The 10,602-nt window shown below is 51.7% G+C and overlaps 2 protein-coding genes across 2 annotated transcripts in view; one reads left to right on the plus strand and one right to left on the minus strand.

Annotated features, from left to right (window-relative positions):
* Positions 1–3,736, plus strand: part of mfn1a (mitofusin 1a) — a 13,106-nt gene extending 9,370 nt beyond the window's left edge. The window contains exons 12-20 of the mRNA XM_013907794.1: positions 337–364; positions 730–795; positions 999–1,183; positions 1,358–1,460; positions 1,644–1,864; positions 1,943–2,044; positions 2,333–2,529; positions 2,616–2,750; positions 3,100–3,736. Coding sequence (XP_013763248.1) covers positions 337–364; positions 730–795; positions 999–1,183; positions 1,358–1,460; positions 1,644–1,864; positions 1,943–2,044; positions 2,333–2,529; positions 2,616–2,750; positions 3,100–3,166 — 1,104 coding nt within the window. The 3' untranslated portion in view covers positions 3,167–3,736. The remainder of the gene's footprint in view (positions 1–336; positions 365–729; positions 796–998; positions 1,184–1,357; positions 1,461–1,643; positions 1,865–1,942; positions 2,045–2,332; positions 2,530–2,615; positions 2,751–3,099) is intronic.
* Positions 3,737–5,228: 1,492 nt separating this feature from the next.
* The window catches only part of pex5lb (peroxisomal biogenesis factor 5-like b), a 25,552-nt gene continuing 20,178 nt past the window's right edge, over positions 5,229–10,602 (minus strand). The window contains exons 9-14 of the mRNA XM_005754243.2: positions 10,372–10,515; positions 9,172–9,242; positions 8,868–9,080; positions 8,622–8,787; positions 8,373–8,530; positions 5,229–8,287 (exon numbers count right to left, since the gene is read on the minus strand). Coding sequence (XP_005754300.1) covers positions 8,089–8,287; positions 8,373–8,530; positions 8,622–8,787; positions 8,868–9,080; positions 9,172–9,242; positions 10,372–10,515 — 951 coding nt within the window. The 3' untranslated portion in view covers positions 5,229–8,088. The remainder of the gene's footprint in view (positions 8,288–8,372; positions 8,531–8,621; positions 8,788–8,867; positions 9,081–9,171; positions 9,243–10,371; positions 10,516–10,602) is intronic.

The following is a 10,602-nucleotide window of genomic DNA, read 5'->3' on the forward strand; positions in this document are numbered from 1 at the left end:
ACACACACACACACACACACACACACACACACACACACACACACACACACACCTCCTTTTTTAGCATCCTCCTCCAGCTTCTCCAGTCTGACACCCAGGACAGAACCAGCGGCTGCCTTCACCCGCCTCCCAGCACACAGCTGCAGAGAACACGGCGCTCTCACACAGAGTGATAAACATGGTCAGCATTTTCCTACCAACATTAAAGGTTCAAGGTTCTTTATTTGTCACATGCATAGTTATACAAGTATAACACACACAAAGGACCTGAGCCGCCTCAGCATGAAAAGCCGACTCTGCCCTTTTTTAAAGACAGCATTGGTGTTCTTGGTCCAGTCCAGTTTGCAGTCCAAGTCTACCCCAGGTACCAGTAGTCCTCCACGATCTCTACATCAGCCCCTCTGATGGTAGGAGGAGGAGCCTGCTCCCTAAAGTCGATGATCAGTTCCTTTGTCTTTGTGATGTTAAGTTGTAGATGGTTAAGCTCACACCACTCAACAAAGCTGTCCACCACACTCCTGCACTCCGCCCACCTGATACAGCCCACAATGGCAGAGTAATCGGAGAGTTTCTGCAGATGGCATGACTGAGATTGTACCTGAAGTCAGACGTGTAGAGGGTGAAGAGGAAGGGTGATAGGACCGCCCCCTGCGGCGCCCCCGTGCTGCTCAGGATGTTATCGAGCGGTAGCTCTTCAGCCGAACACGCTGTGGTCAACTTGTTAAATAGTCCGTGATCCAACCTACCAGTGGGGCGTCCACCTGCATTTCTCCCAGCGCTCCCAACAATGTCCAGGTGAGAGTAAGCCTGGTCCAGCAGGTAGATGATGGCATCCTCCACACCGATACGGGGTTGATAAGCAAACTGCAGGGGGTCCAGCCAAGGCTCCACCAGCAGATGCAGATGTCTCAGGATGAGTCTCTCCAGCATCTTCACGACATGTGAAGTCAGAGCCACTGGCCTGTAGTCACTGGGGGTTGATGGGTTCATCTTTTTAGGGACAGGAACCAGGCAGGATGTCTTCCAGAGTGATGGACTCATGTTGAAGATCCAATGTAGAACTCCAGAAAGCTGGGAAGCACAGCACCTGAGGACCCTGGGGCTGACACCATCCGGGCCTGCAGCTTTACTGGAGTGGAGTCTGCCCAGTCCCCTTTGGATGTCTTCTGCTGAGAGGGACAGGGTGAGACAGGCTGAGGGGGGGGAGGAGAACATGTGGCCCTCCTCCTCCCCCACACGTGTCCGCCCTGAGCTTGTTCTGTGTTTGGTTTCCTCCGCTGTACATCAGAGGTCCCCCCAAGTGTCGCTCTCGGCCCTTCGTCTGTCTGACGGCGCTGTTGTGTCATTTCCTGTTTAGAAGCTGCTGCAGCACGTGGAGGAGCGGCTCATCGGCGGTTTGGACCACCGCTGCTCTGTCGGCGTCCTCAGAGACATCAGAGACGCCCAAAGTCACATGATCGGTAAGGCCTCACAGTTTCATCACATGTTCTTTGTATGCACGTGTTATTATTTAGTTCCACTGTGGTGCCCTTTGTGTCGGCTGTGGTTGCTTTAAGTGCTTTACGAATAAAGATGTACAGACGGACGGCTCTCCTTGCTGACAGGAAGTGGGGACACTCTTTCTTCTGCTTGGTTGTCCTCAGACGCTGTCCGTCCTCTGCTGTCTCCGGCTCTGCAGGAGCAGCTCTCCACTCCCTCCGCCTCCTTCGAGCTGACCTACGACCTCGGCCTCGCCGCCCTCTGTGCAGACTTTCAGGAGAACATCGACTTCCAGTTTTCTCTGGGCTGGACCGCCCTCGTCACCCGCTTCATCGGTGCCGCAAACGCCAAACGAGCGCTGAGTGGCGCCGACCGCGCGCAGAAGGCAAGTTCAGCGCAGCGTCACATCTGTGAAACCTTCAGAAAAAACAGAGTGCACATGGAAACTGTCTCTCTGCTGCAGGAACGCTCCACCTTTAGGGATGAAATGGTGGTTTCCATAGCAACGGGTCTGGTCTCTGTCACATCCAGGGCGTCCATGACGGTGCTGGTGATCGGCGGAGTGGTACGTTTTACTTTACAGCATTGCTGAGGTTCAGTAACCAGGTGCTGCCTCTCGGCAGGCTTCCAGAAGGTGGCCAATCATAAAAAGGGCCCAGTGCAGGAGAAAAGATGAAACTGCAAATGATGCCGAGCGTCTGCGACGCATAAACACGCAGGCCTGCTAAGATGGTCTCTCTCCAGGAGATTAGTCCAGGAATGACTCCGAGCCACTTCTTATCTTTTCCACGAGGGCTCTGTTAAAATTGGGGACAGGTGTGTGTCTCTCAGGTGCGTGCTGTTGTCGCTGCAGGTGTGGCGTTCAGTGGGCTGGCGTCTCATCGCCCTCTCTGTCTCTCTGTATGGTCTCCTCTACCTGTACGAGAAACTCACCTGGACTGATGCCAGCAGGGAGCGTGCTCTGAAGCAGCAGTTTGTCGAGCACGCCGCTCAGCGCCTGAGAGCCATCGTCCCTGTCGCCAGCAGCGCCTGCAGCCATCAGGTGTGCAAGTAAGACCCCGCCCACGCCTGACGCACATGTCCAGGGAGCGAACACCTGGAGGCTCTGCCTTTAATCTGCTCTGTTTGTGTTTGAGGGAGCTGTCGTCCACCTTCAGTCGCCTGACTCAGAGGGTGGAGCTGAGTGACGCTGAGCTGGAGGGAAACATCCGTCAGCTGAGCTTCAGGATCCAGAGACTGGAGAACATCCAGAGGCGTTCCAAGGCCTTCAGGTCAGAGCTCCGAGCCGCTCGTGGTTTGGAGAGTTCACAGGAACTCCCGCTCAGAAACAAACTTCAGTGCACGAGATGCAAAAGTTAAATTCAGGGATTGCACATCAGATCTTTGGCGTTTTCTGGACAGTCAGCGTGCAGAGATCCCAGAAGTCCCAGTTTGGGAATCATGAATCTGGTTTTCCAACGTTTGGCAGCTTTGGGTCAAAATAAGGTTTAAAAATCGTTTTTCTGTGCAGCGTTTACTTACAATATTCCAGCGTCCATAAACACACCCCACGCACTTCCAGGTCCTGTTAGCATCTCAGCAGAAGCTGCATGTCTTAAAATCTTGTTTTCGTTTGTTCAGGAACAGAGCCACCGAGCTGGAGACTCAGCTGGAGGTCTTTTCGGTTCAGTACCTGCAGGAAAACTAAAGAAGAAGAATTGCTGCTGTGGTGAAGCTCCTGGCCAATCAGAAGCTGGTGGAGAGTCCTGAGGTATCGCTCGTCGCCCAGCGTTAACACCGACAGTCGCATACATCCCAGACAGCTCCCTGCTCAGGTGACCTTCGTCACCAACCAACACAAACCAATAGAGGACAGCTTACCACTGAGGGCTGAACAGGAAGCAGCAGGAGACCCTGAGTCGATGCTTTTGCTTTAGAATCAAGGGTCAAAGTTCGTCTGTAGGCTCGTACAGTCTGTCCTTCATGAGCAGCTGATGAGCTCCTGAATCTTTGGCTCCACCTTCAGGCCGTTTGGGTCTCCTGAGGTGGTGAGTGGATGCTCCGCCTTCGCCGCGACCACAAACAGCTGAACCTCAGCAGCTTATCTCACACCAGCTTCTAATATCTCATCATGTGACTGTGATTAGACGTATTGATCAGTGATAGAATCCATAAATCTGTGCATTATTGCTCCGAAGTGTGATGTGTTTCAGAGCTCCACCTGGCAGGAAGTCAACCTTCTAGTGAAGAATCAAGAAAATAAAAGCATTGAATATTCTATGGCTTCATTTTTTCCTCTCTTTAATGGCCCTGGTGTACTCAACACTGTTTCACTGCTGAACGCAATTAAACACTCAGCTCACCCCTCACTGCAGCACATTCAATTACCTCCGCCCGTCCCCATCAGGGTTACACAGACAGGTGGAGGTGGGAGTGCTGCAAAGAGCAGGTCAGGCCTCAGATACAGCCTTAAGCAGTTTAAAAGAAGTGTCCTGAGTAAGATTTACCAGTTTAAAGATCAGCCGAGATGAGCTGAGCCGATCTTGTTTGTGAATGTTTGAGTGCTGACCTGGTTTTCTTCAGGTTTACTGACCTGAGACTGGAGTGGTTCACACACTTTTATAGTGGGAGTTCTGGTCAGGAAATCTTCCTGGATTTTTGGGTGTTGTTGGGATCAAATGAGCTCAGTCACCAAACCACTCAAAGGCTCTTGTCCTCGTCATGGCGCCCTTCTTCTTAACACATTTCTAATGATTATCGTGGAAAACTGAGCCTCACAGTTTTTTAAGTGAGAAATGCTTTTGTCTCTTTTTGTGACTCTCGGCTCGTCCGCTCGACTCGAAGTTTGTTGTCTCAAGTTTCCTCTTCGTGCTCACGCTGAAGCCAGCAAATACACTTTGATCAGGTCACTTTTGTGGTGTTTTCTCTGTTATCCTAATGTTTATCAATGAATGTGTGATTGTGGATGGACAGAGCTGATGCTTCTCTGCAGTGCTTCCTGCTGCCACTGGAGGTCACTGCTGCACTGCGAGCACCTTCCTCACGTCAGACCTCCCCCTATAGCAGGGGTGGGCAACTCCAGGCCTGGAGGGCCGGTGTCCTGCAGGTTTTAGATGTATCCTTGAACCAACACAGCTGATTTAAATGGCTAAATTAGCTCCTCAACATGTCCTGAAGTTCTCCAGAGGCCTGGTAACGAACTAATCATGTGATTCAGGTGTGTTGACCCAGGGTGAGATCTAAAACCTGCAGGACCCTCGAGGCTGTCAGGACCCTGCATCAGCGCCACCTCCCACTTCAACATGTCGTTGAACACTCAGGTACAGGTGAGTGCTCAGACCCCACCTGTCTGCAGCTTTTTGCTCAGTCACATGATGAGTGTTTGAATACCCGGCCTTCTTCCTCTCTGACTGACTCGCTGCTCCATCTTGTGGTATAAACTGGTATTTTACCCTGCGTTGCCCGTTTTAATGCAGCATGTGCCCCAAAAGTCAAAGGCTCCGGTCTTTTGTTGTTACACACATTCATTTACAACACACAGCTTCAAGTTCACACTTTATCTTATTTGTCTGTGCTTCAGACAAGCTCGGCTTGTTTCCACCGAGTGAAATCTGACAGGACAAACTTCCTTCAGCTGTTGTTTCTGTGGAAATCTACGAGGGGGCAGGAAAAGCAGGACAAACCGGGGGGGGGCTCTGTAACACTGCCCTTAATTAAAACACTCACAGTAACGTTTCTGCACAGAACACACTGATTAGACTCCAGGTTTCTGTATCACCCGTTTAATATCATCAGTTTACATGTGATTACTGTCCGCACAGTCATTTACATCAGAACCGTACAGACGTGAAGACGAGCAGGACTCAGGAGAAGCAGCAGGACGAAGATTCACACTCCTCATCATCGTGTGGATGAAGTTTGTGAATCTTCCCGTTAATCTCTGAAGCAGGAAGCTGTGGATGAAAACGCGCTGGCTGTTTGCTTTTCTGGAGCTCTTTGCTTTTGTTACTTGGGCGTCCTGACTTGAACACAGTAAAACCCTCAGAATGAGAAGCGCTGTGGTTTCCTGTCAGCTGATCTGAAAAGAACCACAGACAGGAAGTCGTCCCGAACTAAGGACAGGACAGGAAGCCTTCACCGCTCCAGCACTCGGGGGACGCTGCTTTGATTTAGCTTTCGTTTAACCGGATCAGCTGCTGCGCGTTTTCTCACACTCACCTGAGAACCAGCGACAGGAAGGAAGGGACAGAGCATGAACACGACTTTTCAGAATAAAACACAGAAACTGTAACAATAATACAAACATCAGTTTTAAACTATAACGTGTTAATGTTTGGAATCAATCACAGGCGCCTCCCACAGGCAAACACAGGAACAGCAGCAGGTATGACGGGACGATGAGCGCCACCTCCAGGCCAGGCGGGAAACCGCTGCAGTCGTTTTGTGAAAAACCTTAACGCACAGAAGTACCGCTGCATCAGTGAGACATGTTAGGGTTTAAAACGATTAAATAAAGCTGTTTTATAATTTTTTTATAAACACAATGGAAATGTGCTCATAAACATGTTGGCGCTCCGTGTTTGAGGGTCAAAAGCTTCGTCCTGCGCCATGACTGGATTTGAAATATTGAGGCGTAGACGTAGAGCACGGAGGGTTTTGCAGCATGCGTACACTTCAGGGTTAGAGAGATATTCTCTGGGAGAGTCTGAACAGAATGTCCTGAACTAGATATTGGAATCAGCGGTAGGATGAAAATGATCAAGGCTAGGCAGAGGGGTGTTTTTCTTTTCTGTCTCTTTCAGAGGAAGGAGCAGATACGAGGCGAGGTCGGAGGTGAGCAGGCGGGAGGACTCGTAGGGATCCAGCAGACGTTGGTTCTGGAAGAAGCTGTACGGCTCGCTGAGGGTCATCCTTTGTGTGAAGACAGACGGCTGTGTCACTCAGGGGGCGAGGCGTTTAACTTTTCAACTGCCAAAGCAAATCGTTTTAATTCAATTCAGTTGTATTTATATAGCGCCAAATCACAACAAAAGTCGCCTGAAGACGACAGATATTTCTCCTGAATTCCTTTGGAAAATATTTGACACATGCCCGAACCCTTCCTGCAGGTGGCGCTAGCAGCTGCTTCATCATCACCACATGGAAAACATCAGAATTCTGAGTTATGAATTCTGTTATTCACCTTTAGCACCACACCTGATCTCAGGTGTGAAGGTGGCCTCTTGGTTGGATTTAAATAAATGCTGCTGCAGTACCAGCTGTTGCCTGCAGGGGGTGACACACAGAGGCGAGTTTCTAACAGACCCCTGCTGCTGTTTTATGGCTTTAAAGGGTTAAAAGTAACAAGGTGAAGAAACGTGGGAGGAAAAAGCCTTAAAGTGGGCGTGTTCTGCTTCTCCTCACTCCTGCAGCTCCGTGGTTTGGATTACTCGTTAGGAAAGGACCTGGTGTTAAGCTTCATGTCCACGGACATCGTGAGTTTTTATAACCTGAGCTGAAAGACGTGCTGCAAGTGAACAGAGCCGATAGAAAAGCTACAGAGGCGAGAACGACCACTGAAGAGATTCTGGGGTTTGGACATGACAGGGTGACCAGCAGGGGGCGACTCTGGTGTGCGACTGTATACAAGTCCATGAGAAAATGAGCGCAGGGAAGTCTTTCCTGATGAGTCGCTGGTTTCACGTCTGCTTCATTAAAAAACAAAGTTTATTTTCTAAATTCTGGTCCCGTTAATACAAAGCAGGAGAGGGGCAGAGTGGGCGGAGCCAGGTGACAGAAGGAGAAGGTTTAAAGATGGTAGTGACACCTGCTGGGATGTTCAGATGTCCACTGGGAGTGAGCAGAATGGACAGGATCAGACGTGAGTCCATCAGACCAATGGCTCAGTTGGTCTGAGCATGTGCAGAAGCGGGAAGGTGGAGCTTCAGGTGGGAAGAGAAGAGAAAGAGCTCAGAGGAGGTTCATGGACGTAGTGGAGAGGGTTGGAGGGTGCTGGGATGGAAGATGATTCGCTGTGGAGAGCAGCTGACAGAGGAAGGAGACAGAGAAGCAGGCTGTGGTGGAGGATGGAGGCGGGGCTTCCATGAGTACAACAGAGCCGCCCACTTTCAAAACACCACGAAGGCGAAAATGCTCAAAAAGGTGCTCACGGTGGAAACGTCTATGCTGCATGTAGGAGGACATCTCTGGCTGCGAGTACATGAGCTCCGCCCACCTGATGTTCAAACGTTCTTTTCATGAAGGACAGCCATGAAAAGAACGTTTGTGTCAGATAAAGAAGGATTATTTTGAGTCGTGAAGCATGCAAAGCTGCTCTGACAAGTCCACGAGTCCAGACCTTCCTCCCCCTCTTCATCCCTCACGACATCACGTTTAAAGTCGACCATCAGGAAGTGACCGATGAGCAGAGGAAAATCAGCAGCAGGTGACGAGGAGGAAGAGGAGGAGCTGAATTCAATCTTCTTGTTAAAGGTGAAAAGATGATCGACCTGCAGACGGCGTTGAGAATGCAGAGCTACAAATAGGAAGCTAAAGGGCTGCGCCGTTCCCTCACTGTCTGGTTTCAACCCGGGCATCCAACCGAGCTCCCGTGACTCTGGGAGCAAGGCTCCGCCCTCCCATGACTCGCCGTCAGACGTCGCTCATGTCGAAGGCCCTCATCAGCAGGTCTAGGTCGCCCATGTTGGCGGCCTGGAACAGCTCGGGGCGGTCCATCATTGAGATGGCGATCCGCAAGGCGGCCCAGATGTTAGCCGACATCTGCTGCTGGCTGCAGCGCTGACTCCGCCTCTGCTGGTTCAGCGCCGTGAGGAAGTTACTGACCGCCTCCCTGCAGGACCAGGACCGGGGTTATACAACTACATCGCCGCAGTAAGACTGGTCTGTGTGAGGTCAGAGGTCAGTGCCAGGGTTACCTGTGCGCTCCCAGGTTGATGCAGCTGATTCCCAGGTTGTACCGCGAGCGGATGAATCCGGGCTGCAGCTCCAGAGCTCTGGTGTACGCCTCCACCGCCTCCTCGCTGCGGTTTCCGTTGGCGAGCGTGGCTCCCAGACGGTTCCACAGCAGGTAGTCCTGCAGAGAGAAACCCCGCCGCTGATAGCGTCACTGCTCGTATGAAAGGACCGCCACCATGTTGACGTGTGTGTGTCCGCGTGCGTGTTACCTGTGGCCTGACAGACAGCGCTGCACTGAAAGCTTCCACCGCCTTGTCGAAGTCCGAGCTCAGGTTGAAGAGGACTCCCAGCCCGGTCTGCAGGTCGGGATCCACACAGTCCAGGTTCAGCAGAGCCGCCTCCTGGAAGAGGAGCAGCACGTCCTGCAGCTCACACCTGCGCACACACACAGCTTGGTTCCATCCAATCACAGAGGAGTTGGAACTTTACAAGAACATGCTGACTGAACTTCATACCTGGCAGGTGTGGAGGCGTGGGGGCCCCTGCACGGCATGGCCGGGGAGCCCCGTAGCGGACTCCTGCTGTCCTGGACCAGGTGTTTATATCGCGGGTTGTGACAGATCCAGCGGCGCAGCACGTCGCCGGCCTCCCGCTGCATGCCGCTGTTAGTGAAACTGACGGCGAGAGCCATGAGGGCCGGCAGGTTGTTGGGGCGGAGCTCCAGGCACCTGCAGCAGGTAAAGCAGATTAGCTCCAGCAAACAGTTAGCATGTCAGGGTTGAATATAAAGCAGAGCTCTCCAGCATGAAGGCGACTGACCTCTGCAGCGACACGATGGCGGCCTGCTCGTTCTCGTTGTCAGCCTGAGTCATACCCAGAAGCTGCCACGCCTGAAAACGTGAAGAAGAAGAGGAATGTGAGAACTCACTGATTCTGATTTGGACCGAGCACAAACGACCTGGCTGAAAATGGTTGGACATCTAAACGTCACGCAGCTCCGGTCAGCCCGTTTAGGCCCCGCCTTCTGTGGGACCGCTGGGTCTCGCCACAAACCTCTGCCTCGCTGTTTTTTTCCTCGCTTTCAGTGCCATGCATCATGACACAAAGATGAAGGCGTTCGCACGCAGCGCTCACGCGTGTTTGTAGTGCTGGGCGTGTGTGATGATGCTTAGCCTGGTGGTGGTGATGTACGTTTTCCAGCTGCTGGTAACTGTAATCTGTATCTGAGGGGAAAACGATATTCAGCACCTTCACTTTATTTTAACATCGTCATCACCATGGTAACTCGGTGGAAAGGCGTGCCTTTTCTGGCTTCCTCTTTGGACACGATTGTTTCCGTCACTGAACTTCTCCTAATTTGTCTCTTTGCCGGTGCAGACTTCTCCGCCCCTTTCTCTTCCTGATGCAGTGAAATGTGGGCGTGGCAGACTGCAGGCCACGAGCACGCGTCACCAACACGTGCTCGGTGGTACAAACAGAACTGGCCAGCACAACGTTTCAAATGTCACATGATAACTTTCATCTCAACTCCCCCCGGTCGTGTTTCTTCCTGTTAAAAGGGAGTTTTTCTGCCCACTGTTGCCATAGCGCTGGCTCATAGGGGTGGAGTGTTTCTCTGGAGTTACATAAAAAGCCTTGAGCAGACTGTTGGTAGGATTTAGCTCTACATAAACAGAAGTGAATTTAATTCGATGTGTCAAATTATCTGGATGAATCTGAGATCCTGACATCGGAAGACGGCACACTGAGGTGATAAAGGGATGGACGAGGTTGCAACAACACTGTGGCGTTTAAACAATCCTCAGTTTGACCTTCATCGTCTTCATCGTGTCTACGCTCTCTCACGTCCAAATAAAACAAGCTGTGATCAGCTGTTGACTCTGAGAGCACAGGATGAGACTCCCATCGTCACATCTGCGTGCAGATGTTTCTGCGTGCAGATGAAACATCATTCACGGATGGCTTGCTGTTGCAGACCAGACACAGTGAAACGATGAACAGCTGGGCGCGTCGCATCACCTCTGAGTCCTGCGGGTCCTGCAGGATGGCGGCCTCCAGCAGCAGCACGGCAGTGTTCAGGTCTCCCTCCCGAGCTTTCTCCTGAGCCTCGGCGAAGACGTTGGGCCAGTCTCTGTACGGGTTGTTGGTGTTGAAATAGTAACCCTGCAGCGCACACACACACACACACACACACACACACACACACACACACACACACACACACACACACACACACACACACACACACAC

This window comes from Pundamilia nyererei, unplaced genomic scaffold (assembly GCF_000239375.1).
Source record: "Pundamilia nyererei isolate P.nyererei 1_Seehausen unplaced genomic scaffold, PunNye1.0 scaffold00527, whole genome shotgun sequence".
Classification (NCBI taxonomy): Eukaryota; Metazoa; Chordata; class Actinopteri; order Cichliformes; family Cichlidae; genus Pundamilia; species Pundamilia nyererei.